The 12,696-nt window shown below is 35.9% G+C and overlaps 3 protein-coding genes across 3 annotated transcripts; all 3 read left to right on the top strand.

Moving 5' to 3' along the window:
• Positions 1–2,200: 2,200 nt before the first annotated feature.
• Positions 2,201–3,553, top strand: LOC119070945 (cytidine deaminase-like). Its single transcript, XM_037175498.1, has 2 exons — positions 2,201–2,409; positions 2,495–3,553. The coding sequence occupies exons 1-2, from the start codon at positions 2,361–2,363 to the stop codon at positions 2,890–2,892; spliced, it is 447 nt and encodes a 148-aa protein (XP_037031393.1). The 5' UTR covers positions 2,201–2,360; the 3' UTR covers positions 2,893–3,553.
• A 5,019-nt stretch (positions 3,554–8,572) lies between these two features.
• LOC119070940 (NPC intracellular cholesterol transporter 2-like) lies at positions 8,573–9,343 on the top strand. The gene is made up of 3 exons (XM_037175485.1): positions 8,573–8,811; positions 8,961–9,136; positions 9,224–9,343. The coding sequence occupies exons 1-3, from the start codon at positions 8,637–8,639 to the stop codon at positions 9,308–9,310; spliced, it is 438 nt and encodes a 145-aa protein (XP_037031380.1). The 5' UTR covers positions 8,573–8,636; the 3' UTR covers positions 9,311–9,343.
• Positions 9,344–10,845: 1,502 nt separating this feature from the next.
• On the top strand, positions 10,846–11,622 carry LOC119070939. The gene is made up of 2 exons (XM_037175484.1): positions 10,846–11,065; positions 11,158–11,622. The coding sequence occupies exons 1-2, from the start codon at positions 11,061–11,063 to the stop codon at positions 11,501–11,503; spliced, it is 351 nt and encodes a 116-aa protein (XP_037031379.1). The 5' UTR covers positions 10,846–11,060; the 3' UTR covers positions 11,504–11,622.
• The last annotated feature ends 1,074 nt before the right edge of the window (positions 11,623–12,696 follow it).

Raw genomic sequence — 12,696 nt, 5'->3', positions numbered from 1 at the left:
GCTACCTAAACATCAATAACGAACTCATTTTATGTAAATGAAATTGAGAACCCTGATAACTGATGTAACTGTATATAATTGAAAGTACTTTCTTCGTCTGTTCAATTAACACGCACAGTGATCCATTTGGAAAAATGCATTATGGATGCTGATGAGATATATGAAAATCTCAGAGACGGTCTTTTTCATTGTACGGTGCAACGAAGAATGGTAAACCATTAAAATTATTTAGGAAAAAGGGTCAGGCACAGTTTGAAGTTCAACGAGAACAATACCGGCTTTATTTTATAGTCATTAATTTGGTCCGAACCGAATTTTTCGGTTCGATTCAATCCGAACCGAAATTCTCGGTTCGGTCCAAACCGAACCGAAATTTTCGGTTTTTCGGATAACCGATCCAACTCTGCTGATTGTCGTCGCAACAGAGCTCGAGTGCTGTACATCCGACAGCTGCGTTCCACCAACTGAGAAGACTGTCACAAAAAGACATTTCCCAAATAAAAAATTTTCGGTTCATGCACATCTATCCTCAACTGATCTGATTGTCATTCCTTGCGAGACCGAGTTCTCTACATCCAACGATGCTGTCACACTTAGCCCACCAAATGGAGAGAATCGAAGTATGGCATCCAGCACATCCAGCGAAGTGGCTTCACAGACCTAATACATTGAGTCGGCCCAATGCAATCCGACGCTTTAAGCCGAGCACAACCAACCGAGCAGGGGCTACAGATTATGACCCGAAAATACGAAAGTTCTTCAGCAATAATATACGGATAAAGAAGTGGGTCGTGGTGATCCGAACAATTTAACAGTAGCGTCAAACACGAAACTGGATCTCGTTCTGTACGTCGAAAGAAAGTCCGATGAAATACTTATGAGTTTTATTTGTTTGCCTTAGAGTAACGCTTCCTTATACAAAGAATTGAAAATTTGGCTCGATCGAACCAAGGTTGACAGTGAAAATCAGATTTGTTGTGCTGGTAAATCGAGATTAACCGTATTCATATAAACAATAATCGTACTCTTCTTGTTGTAAGGATGGACGACTAATTTTTTTATTGTAGATGTTTAAATAATTGTGTTTCTTCATTACATATTTAATACTTAATTCATAATAATAAATATTGAATAACAAAGGTTTTTTTTCTTCTTTTTTATATTTTTTATTTTCGGTCGGTTGCTTTTATTTCTTCCATTCGCCATTATCATTTTATGTTTTTTTTTTAATTGGATGTGAAAATGGAGCTTTGTTTTTGTTTCTTGTTGCTTTTTGTCGAGTCTGTGTGGTAGTGGTTAGTCAACGGAAGTGTCTCCGAAAATTTTCATTGTGCATCAGGCAACTGACATACGACGTGCGGGAAAAAAATCATTTCTTTACGATTTAAGTATTGTGCGTGAAAGGAATTGCATGAATTTTTCCATAACTATAGATACGATTGATCAAATTTAGTATGGTGAATGTGAAGTGTATATATTTTGAAGTAAATTGATGTGTTTTGTCTATTTCAGTTGTCCGATGCACAAAACGTTGTTCGAACCTCGACAGGAAAAAAAGCATTTATCATCGAATTGTATACAACATTTTTCGCCACAAAGGCAACGGAAACTTCTACTTCTTTCGCTGGAAACCTTGCAGACATCAAATTGAACAAAATAAAAAACAACAACAAAAACATGAAAAGAAATCTTATGTCGAAGGATAGAAGATTAACGCAAAATAATCAGTTCTTTTGTAAGTGGACTTGCGTCACACCTCCACTGTAAGTGGTTTTGGACGATTGCTGCATATGCAAAATATATGCACAGTTTGGTACAAAAACTGCTATATTGGCAACACTGCCGTAATTTGTAAGAAAAACAATCGTTTTTTTTTCAAAAAATATTAATGGTCGTTTTTGCTGGAGATTGTCTTTTATAAAAACAGAAAAAAAAACAATCTGTAAAATTGAGATGTTGAAAAGACAATTTGCTGAAAAATCAACCACAAATAATATTTATAAAAGACAATCTGCAACTTTTCACTAATTGATTTGCAATAATTCCAGTAATACGGCAGAACATATTACAGATCAATTTATGGATCAACAATTATCAGCTGATGCATGTAATTAAGCTACTTATCTCACTCCTCTAATCTCGTCTTCGAAATGTAAATATTGAACTTGAATTCATTTGTTTCTTGTCACTACTACACAACGGCTCATGTGATAACGAACATAATTCTTCTTTACTTTGCTTATCAGTTTTAACAAACGTTTAGCAAAAGGAACGTTAATTTTTCACATAAAAAGACTTTCTAAAGGTTCACAGTCACATTTCGTTTTATTCGTTCGTTGCGGGAAAAAATAACTGAAGCCATGAGCCAGATCGCTGACGAAAATCTTGTGCATCAATATGAAGAATTGGGTGAGGATATTGAGTAGAAACTGATTGCTCCTGTACATCTCTCTAATCCGCCTGCAAAACTGACGACTTTATTTTCAATTTACAGACCCAAGTGCTAAAGAACTAATCCAAGCCGCCATCAAGGTTCGTAACAAAGCATACGCAGTCTACAGTAACTTTCAAGTCGGTTCGGCTCTCCGCACCACAACTGGCGAAATATTCACCGGATGTAATGTAGAAAATGGTGCATATAGTCCGAGTGTATGCGCTGAACGAACAGCGATATGTAAAGCAGTGAGCGAAGGCCATCGTGAAATTGCTGCTATTGCCGTGGTAGCGTACCAGGAGCATTCGTTTACCACACCGTGTGGAGTGTGTCGACAATTCATTAGCGAATTCACCACCAAAGATATTCCCGTTTATGTGGCGAAACCAGCACCGGCTCTAGTACTGGTCACTTCAATTCATCAGTTATTGCCGTTGACTTTTGTGCCGGTTTTTTAGTCAATTATAGTCGTATTTATTGAGTGAAATAGTAAGTTATGCAAATAGTTGTGAAAAGTGGTGGTTTTTGTCACTAGATATGATATTATCAAGTGAACGTAACGAGTTTGGTAACAACATCGTTGATTTTACAAAATACTTGGTGGACTTGGTGTTACCAAAAGTTAATTCAAAAATGAAATTGATGTGTTTACGGTTCGTTTGTATTGATTGCTGGACAATTCTATAATATGCTAGTTTGTAAATTTTACAATTTGCTGGTAACAGAACATTTTGCTGCCATTTCAGTTGGTAAATTTTACCAATTTTCTGTAATGGTTACGAATTTTCGTTTTTTTCGTAACCATTAGGGATCGTTCGTAAAGTATGTCACGCGTGATTGCTATTGTAATATCTTTCTAATAAATTCTTAGCCATATCTTGCATTCCTTTCGCACGCGTGACATACTTTACGAACGATCCCTTGCAAATTTTCTGTAATGTTTACGAATTTTCGATTTTTTACATTTTTGTTGGGACATTAGGAACATTGTTTACCAACTAGGATTGATAAACATTAAGAGTTTTCTTGTAAATCCTAGTTGGTAAACAATTTTCCTAACAAAAATTTAAAAAAAATCGAAAATTCGTAAACATTACAGAAAGTTTGCAAGGGATCGTTAACATTACCTCACGTTTTTAAATAAAAATAGGTAATAGGTAATTGATAAACATTTTTAAAATTTATCAGTGAGAATGTTCCACGATAACAAGTACGTACAAAAATAGAAATTGAAATTGAAGTGAGCAAATAAATAACTATTAAAACCGGAGTTGTTTTTTCAACGTAACGTTCAGCTGCCTTTGTTTCGTGAGTGTCCTAACCTGTAGAAAATATTCGGAGCCTGATGAAATGGCTCATATCCACGAAAGCCTCCAAATTTGACATTTGCTAATTCAGTGTTAAAGTAAGAAGCAACGCTGTATCTTTCCTCAACGCAGTGTTTCCCTAGGGAGATATATAAGACATTACTTCATGCTGTCACTTTGGAGTTTGGTTTTGCTTCGAGTGCGTGTCTATGGAAGATATGATGGAAAATGGATTTAACGTCAGTTAAATTTGTCGCTCGCCCAAGGGCTCGGTAACACTCCCTTATCAATTTTCCATCATCTTTCCTATGTAGAGGCGTCACAATTTTTTTAGTACTTTGCGCTCTATTTTCTGGTATCCATGAAATGGCCAAGGTAAATATAGTGAGGAGGTAATGCCATATATAACCGAATCAGATGTGCGGTTGCACGAAAGTTCGATACAAACGCCATCTCATCCCTTCGTTGAAAACAAAAATTGGAATAGAAAGTCAGGCCATCTGTTGTGAGATAGCGAAAATATTTTTGTGAAATACAAGTAAATCGTAGTCAATCATTTTAAAAAAAATGTGTCATTGGCATCGAACTTATGTGCTAGGCCGCGCGTCTGAATGGCATTACCTCTTCACTATATTTACCTTGGAAATGGCATAGCAGTGAAGTTAGTATTAGAATTATATCAAAATCTATTACATTTAAGTTTGTTCCCAACATTCCCATTTCCCTGTGTAATCGATGGAGGGAGAAGTTACCTACAACTTTCAAGTTATAGGTTCAACTTATTTAAAATCGTAATCTCTCTATTATTCTATTTTTGCCTTTTTCATTTTTTTTATTTTGTTCGCCGAATTTTTTTTATTTAATTATAAAATAGCTGTACGTCAACCGTTACTTAATCTTTTTGCTAAAGTGGAAACAAAGATAAAATAAAAAAGTACAATTGCTAAAAGTTTCTCATATGCAGAATGAGCACCAGCTGGTGTACAAACAAAAACACTTTGTATTGTATACAATTCAAAGACAACCTACACACAGTGCATTTCTACGTTAACGTCATCTACGCGCACATAACACGTATGAATGAAGTAAACACATTGTTAAGAATGTGTTTTGATTGTTTATCATACAATAGATGTGTGTTAGTAGATCCAGCTGGTGATATACAGCTGGTGCTCATTCTGCATATGACAAATATTTACAGGCTGTAAATAAAAATATCGAAGCGAACAGTTTCTCCTTTTTCCGCTTCGTTGTAGACATATCACTTCTTTATCTCTCCGAGCTTGAAATGTGTGCAGATTAGATTTGAGTTTGATTAATTCAGAATGGTTTGATTGGGATAATTCGTTTGTGTGCATTCTTTGGAACTTTTCAAGCTGCCATTTCCTACAATTCACAGATTTCGTCAATGGTTTTTTTTTTGTACTTTTCGTATGAAAATTGGAAAGTTTTTGAATGTCTCGAGACGGTAACAAGGCTTATTATTCGGAAAATTTTAAGAGTCTTTTAGGATTTTTAAGAATCTATTACATTTGAGCTTTGGTTTCCAATTAGTATTTCGTTCGCTGTTTCACATAGAGGTAGACTACCCTTGCTGTTGCATTGTATCTAGAAGCAAAAGAACTTTTTGTTTTTAATTTTTGTCAATTATTACCGAAAACGAAACTACGGACTTCGGAACATTTACTCGAATATGGAAACGAAAACTCCGAAGGAATCGTTTACAGAATCAAATGCTCGAAATGTTCCACGTTTTACGTTGGTGAGACGGAAAGATGCCTTTGTACCCTAACGAAGGAGCATGACTATGATTTTAGATGAAGGATCAATCCTGGCTCAAAAGCTGCTCAGTCCGACATTGTTCTAGACAATGTTACTCACGAACCAGATTTTGATGAGAAAGAAGTGAAGATACTGGACGTCGAATCAGATTGGTACAAGTGAAAAACGTCAGAAGCAAGCTACATTTGACTTTACGGCGATTCTGCTCAAACCTTCAAATCGTTGAACATGCTACAGACCAACAGCCTCGATGAAGCGGGGAATTTCGAATTGCAATGTTAATACCTAAGAGTAATTAAACCTAGATAGGAAATTTGTACAACGAAATGAGGTCCCAACATTAGTTTGTATAAGATACATATTTCGTATAATTTTACACCAATACATGTATGCGATGACGCATACACTTACACATATCAATAAACATTTCGTATTTTATGTTGGGACCACATATTTTACGTAATTTTGTTCGAAATTTCCTCTCTAGGTATAATTACTCTTAGGTTAATACAATTGGAATCGCATCCAATTTATGGTAATTTGTTTACGCGATTTTTTATGTTATAGCCTAAAGATAACCTTAATGTAGTTCTAGCTGAAGATGGATGACACAACAACATCCGAAATATACAATACGTTTAATTGAAAACAATTTCAATTTTTCTTTGATTTTACATCATCATAGCCAATCTAATCTCACAACCAAGTCGTAACTTTTTGTTAGCTTATTCAACGAAGCTTTTAAGCTCTTTCCAAACAAAGTAAATCTTTAAGCTACATTATCTTTGACAGATCTGCGCAAACATTTTCTCGCATGCGCATGATAGACTTACAACAGCAGTAACAACCTTAACTCACATATTAATTTACATAACTAGAGTTTTCGTGTTGAATTTTGTTGAATGGATTTTACATGCTAAAAGTAGTGCTTGAAACATGAAAAGTGCGGTTTTCGGTGCATGTAGCATATATATTACCTATATTACGTATATTTTTACCTGCTGATCGTTTCGCATCTTTTGCTATGCTTGGAGAAACATAAAGGGAGTCGTTGCACTCACTTTTATGTCTGCGACGGCGGAAATGAAAAGGGAGATGCTACTGTTATGTTTGGTGATTCAATGCATATGGAAGGAATAAAACGATACATATGTCAAGGCCTACGAAAGGTAATGTTCCCTCATTCGCGTTGCGAAGGTAGGAATTATCGCCCCATGACCTGAAAACAATATGGAAACAAAACTGTTGAGTTGACTCGTTGAGTCGTTTCAAACTGATTTTATTATTTAGAAAAATTGTACATAAAACTTGGGTTCAGAATACAAAACACACAAACCACACAAAAAGTAAAAACTCATATTTAATTGAGTTAAGTTTTAAAGTTTCAACTGATTCAGAAAACTTAGCAACTAGATCTACCAAACTGGATCACTGATAAATTTCCACACTGTTTGTACCGTTTGTACTGTTTGAGCTATTTAATGCTTTGATTAATTTATCAAAGATTGCACTGGTATAGTACATTGAATGACAAGGGGCGAAAGTAAAAAAAATCAACCGTGTGCGAGAGTTGGAGCCCGCGCCGAAGGCAAGGGCTCTAATCGCACAGGTTGAATTTTTTTACTTTTGCCCCGAGTCGTTCATACTATTTTTTTGATAGCAACATTGAAAATTGATACGTATCGCAAACATCGCAACAAAATGTTGAAAAAAAAGGCATTTAGCCAGAAAATGCGGGGGTCCAGGGGGCGGCAGCCCCCTGGTATATGAAAAATTTAATAATTTAGCCATCACAACAATAACACACACAAAAATTAAGATATAACTAACAAATCATTCAGTAACAAAAAGTATCAACTTTGTATGCTAATTTCAATAAGAACACTGGCGCACAGTGTTTTACAATTTTGATCAAAGTATTCTGCATAATATGAGCGGATTTTGTTGACAACTCGACTCATTTCTCTCATTTTCTGTGACGTCAGTCACTTTCGCTGTTCGTTCAGTTGCGTTCGCTCTTCGTTAAGTACTTTCTCCCCGTGGGATGCATTTTTTTACTTTCGCCCCTCATATGCGGGGCGAAAGTATCATTTTTCAATGTTGGTATCAAAAAAAAACCTATGATATTAGTCAATCTAGTGCAGCGCAGATAAAAGATGTGCGGGCAAATGAATTAACTTTTTTTTTTTTAAATAAACGGAGTAGAAACCAACGCAGTTTACATGTCATGTAGGGTGGTACATCCGATTTTTTTTTTTGCATTTCACGACGTATGTAAACCGACCATCACAGTGTTATTAATCGAAGTTTCACTCGGAGGATTAAGTAAAAGATGAACATAGGTCAGCGTTCGGATGATCCTGTAGAATAGGTTTTACTTCAGCAAATTTTGTAAAAGGGATAATTAAGTTGATGACAGAGCTAACAAATATTTAAAGCATAAAATTTGCGTGTGCGAGATTGTGAGAAATGGAATTTAGAAATATCATATTATTGCTTCGTGTGCCAGATTACCCGATACCTATCGAATTTGCGCGGTAGCATGGAAGTCAAGTGGACAAGTTTCTTAAAAGTTACATGCATCAATTTCAATTTTTGTTTTTTTACCACTACAGACCGAAGGCTAAATCACTTTTGGGATTAAAGGGGATTATTTTCGGATCAAATTGGATTATTTAGTGATTACATAGGAAGCCATTTCCCTCTTCGCACCAGACACAAACGAAAATCTGTTCAGCGAATATTTTCTCATCTAAAACTCAAATTTCACTCTGGTTTAAACTGTACTTTGTGTATCTATTCCACAATATGAACGCACAAATGCCCTCAGTTACTACAACTCCTGAATCAACGTTGGTATACACGAGATAATAGAATTTACAGATACAATTGATTCATCATACCATGTATAACGTGCCCACATAAAAGATAAACGGCAGATTCGCTTTAAGTGGATCCAATTTTAATATCAACAGCAGATTAATGAATGGGATTCATATCAACTGATACCAATGCTCGAAATGTTACGGGTATTTAAAGCTCAGCACTTTTGTCGATTGCTTGATTTGTTGTGTCTTACTTTTCACGTAACATACTAAAAGAAATCGACTAAAATGTTCAAGGAAATTATTGTCTTGGTGTTGGCCGCATCCTGTGTTTCTGGACTCGCTTTCACCGATTGTGGATCCACTGCTACCGTGCACGCGTTGAGAATCCAAGGATGTACTGCTCAGCCATGTATTTTCCGCAGAGGACAAACATACATTATCGAGATGGATGTTACGTCTAGTAAGTGATAATCAATTTCGGAAATATGTTCTAGTAAACGCTGGGGTTATTTCGATAGCGCAGCCTCTTACAAGTGTTTCCCAGAATACAAAAAGTGAAATAGAATTACTCCTCAAAGACACATTTTAACATAAAATTCATTGAATTAGGATCCAACAGTAACGCTTTGCCATTGACGATAACCGGACATCCTCCAATCATACCACCAATAACCGTTTTCTCCGGCAATGCTTGCACTATGTTGACCGCAGGATCTTGTCCATCCGCTCCTGGCAATTTCAAAACTGCGCGCATTCCATACACTGTTGGAAACTTGTTGCCAGCGGTAGGTTATTGAATAAAAATTCGACTTTTTCGATGTGTGACCGAGATGTCCCGATTTATTGTTGAAAATAATTCATTTGGTTCACAGATAAGCCTTCCAGTCAGATTCACAGTCCGAGATGATTCAGGTGCCACTCCAGTTTGCGGACAAATTCAAGTGCAAATTCAAGGTTAAAAATGTTCAATAAAAATACAGTTTAAATTCGCAGCAAGTTTGTATTTTTAATGAATTTTACTCACTGCACTCACTGCCGGGGAAATGAGTCATTAATGTGAATGTTTACCGAGGGGAGAAAATAGAAAATTCCAACCAGAGCGAAGTGAGGGCCACGAATTGCTGAAGTAAGAATTTCTTAGTTTTTTCCGAAGTAAACACTGTCTTTCAAGTGTAAGCAGTGTTAATAACCGTTTTTCTCAACGAAACGACAACATCAATTCGATAATAGAATTTTTGAATACGAAAATAAAGTGACAATTGATGCGGGACTATTTTCTTCAAATGGAAGAGAAAGAAGAAGTTTTGTCGCCTGAATTGCCAACAGACGAGACGTGAACAAAATGCCGTTTTGTCAAGGCACTCTAAGTGTAGAAAATAAGGTTATTCACACCGTATACATGAAAACTAATTTTCCAGGTGCTTAGTGAGTAAAATACCTTGCGTAATTGTTTGGAACCTTTAATTTTGCTAGTGTGAAAGTTGTAGTCAAACTGCAATCACGCAACAGCCATTTACATTTTATATTTGATCTGTTAACGTCAGTGCCGACAAAAATAGGCAATCATTCGCCTATATTAGGTCTTATTTACATATGATAACCGTTTCATCAACAATCCAATTCAAATTCTTCGATAAAACGAAAATAATTTGCACCTTTGAAAGTTAAAAGTCCATTTCAAACACACAATAATTTGACGAGCAAAAATGAAATTTTAAAATTTCTATCGACCCAATCAGATAATATGAACCACCAAAGACGCCACAGGTTGAAATTTTGAAATCAAAAATTCTACTTAAAAGTGATAAGACAGATGAAAATGAGTGCATGGCATATCTGTGACGAAATTGCCACACAAAATACGCAACTGTATGATAGCTAAGGCTTACAGGGGATATTTTTCAAAAACTATTATCCAAAATCTCTCTGTAAGAGATGAGACAATAGAAGATCATGTATTAGTTTGGAGATTTTTCCGTCTGTGACGCTAGCACCTCGAGCCAAACCGAGGGATACAATCACACAAGTCAAAAACAAATCTCCAAGCTTTTGCGTAGTAGATTTCACTAGCGAATAGGCCCGCACTGGCCATTCCCTTTTGAAAAACTTGATTGTATATTACAGGAATATGCGTCCTAAACTTAAACTCTGAACTAACTCTGCGAGATATAAAATGGAATAAAGAAAAAACCTAGCTAGAAATAAAATTGCTCGCCTATGCACGCACTTACAACTTATGGTGTTTAAATTTTCGATAGAGCGCTCAACCTGTAAGTATGGTCTAGATCCGACTCTGACCGGAGATATATTCAGAACACTGCAGACTTAATTTATTGTTCAAATTGAAAATGAATCGAAATAGTTCATCTTTGTGTAATCGTTTAACGCACTAACTATATAAGTACTTTGTGACTACGACACTGCAACATAAAGTGGCTATTCATTTATATACGCACACTTTATTCCAATTCAACCGACTTTAACCTGCCATTACGTGTAGTGTAGGTACTTCATTGCTTGTATGTTTATACTCGCACTAAATTCGTGAATTTCATTCATCAGCTGAATGAGTGTTGAAACCTCTCCTCTCCAGCGATCAATTTGTTTCATGACATTGAGGCGATATTGTTGTAAATTTACTTTCGAAACGTTAATCAGTTCTCAGTTCAATTTCGCCAGTGAGTTAAAGAACAAGTTTAAAACGCAATAATGAAGTAAGTGGTTTCTTTCTCGTGTCGTAGAGAAAATTTGTTAATTAAATATAAGATTTCAATGCATCACGTTTTTAATGGACATACCCTTTCAGGGCAATCATTTTTTTCATTTTATCCGTGCTGCTGATCTGTGCTAGTTTTGTGCTGGCTGACGAACCGTCAACCTCAACATCTACAACCACCTTAGCAACTGAAGATCCAGATTGGAAGGAGAAGACCCAGAAAGTGTTCGATCAAACAGTCGATGGAGCAAAACAAGTGGGTAATGCTGTAGCTGAGAAAACGAAATCGGGTTATGTGGCCACCAAAGAATACTTTTCAAATAACACGGTCAGTGATATAGCTGAAGATGTTGCGGACGGAGCGAAAAATGTTGGAAAAACCATTGCTGATGGCGCTGAAAAGGCTTGGAAGGGCATCAGTGGTTGGTTTTCGTAACCGAATCGTTCCATATTGAATCATGTAATTTATTCTCTGTAATTGTAATTTATGCGACGATTCTCTAAACGATCTGGTTTTTCTTAAATAAATTCAAAAGTTTAATTGAGAAGAAAAAAGAATTATTGCTCACGAATTGGTGACCTTTAACATACCAGCGTTAAATGCGACTGATAAAAATATTTTTCAAATTTTTTCTTAGTAATGTACGTCTACGTCATAACCAGACCATAACTTTGATGATTAAGTTTCTCGGCACGTCGTACAAAAATGAAAACAAGTTTGCGAACACTTATTGTTATGAACGCGGAAAGCATTATCGGAGACAATAATAAAATGATTGAACAAAGACAATGCATCATAATTTTAGTACACTAATTTTGGCAACACCACTGATAAGAGGTACTTCATTCGTCAATAAGAAATGCAGATCATGAGCCATAGGCTTCATCCTCCCACATCGGGCCGCGAATGGAGACTGGTTTAATATTGTCAGAATTTGCAAGGCGAAAAACTTTTGTTTTACGACTTTTGTTTTTGAGAGTTAGAAGAGTCCTAAAAGAATATCTAAGCTGACACACATCGTTGGAAGACTCGACATAAATGACGACCACTGATCGAAGTGAAAATAAAAATGTTGGCTGTAAAGTGCCGTCATTGTGCAAAATTTAACGAAAGTACACCATTCGATGAGGGACGATTAAGTCTGTCGGCTTTAGGTTTAATATGGGCCGGTGACTATTAGCACGATCGAAGAATGAGGGTATAACTGATTTCACAAGAATTTCGTTGAACAAATGAAAATCTAGATTTTTATTTTCTGAATTTTGGTTAGGCACGCGCTCGCCACAAGCCCACAAGAATGAATAATTAAACAGACTTTGGCGAAATAGTGAGTTTTTATCCCGACTGGCAAGAAAACAAACTTTAAAATAAAAATCTAGATTTTCATTTGTTCAACAAATTTTGTGTGGAATCATTTAGAAACCACAATAAATCTCAAAAGAGAAACATGTCTATGAATATTACGTCGTTATCAGTCTTCCATAATGTCATATGTTACGGCAAAGTAAAATAAACCAGAAAAAATATAGAACTACTAGATTATTGAGGTCATAGTCAAATCAGCGGGTCATAGTCAAATCCTGCCTGGTTAACTTTACTCTGTCGTGCAAATGTTACTTACTTTGAAG

This window comes from Bradysia coprophila (genome assembly GCF_014529535.1).
Source record: "Bradysia coprophila strain Holo2 chromosome IV unlocalized genomic scaffold, BU_Bcop_v1 contig_106, whole genome shotgun sequence".
Lineage (NCBI taxonomy): Eukaryota > Metazoa > Arthropoda > Insecta > Diptera > Sciaridae > Bradysia > Bradysia coprophila.
This window is presented reverse-complemented; position numbering and strand designations above follow the sequence as displayed.

What these genes read in the sequence shown, in the direction of transcription:
- LOC119070945 (XM_037175498.1), top strand. Translation starts at nt 2,361, where the DNA reads ATGAGCCAGATCGCTGACGAAAATCTTGTGCATCAATATGAAGAATTG. An exon ending in GCATCAATATGAAGAATTGG is followed by an intron (nt 2,410 to 2,494) that starts GTGAGGATATTG and finishes TTCAATTTACAG; the next exon opens with ACCCAAGTGCTAAAGAACTA.
- LOC119070940 (XM_037175485.1), top strand. Translation starts at nt 8,637, where the DNA reads ATGTTCAAGGAAATTATTGTCTTGGTGTTGGCCGCATCCTGTGTTTCT. An exon ending in CGAGATGGATGTTACGTCTA is followed by an intron (nt 8,812 to 8,960) that starts GTAAGTGATAAT and finishes TCATTGAATTAG; the next exon opens with GATCCAACAGTAACGCTTTG. An exon ending in TTGGAAACTTGTTGCCAGCG is followed by an intron (nt 9,137 to 9,223) that starts GTAGGTTATTGA and finishes TTTGGTTCACAG; the next exon opens with ATAAGCCTTCCAGTCAGATT.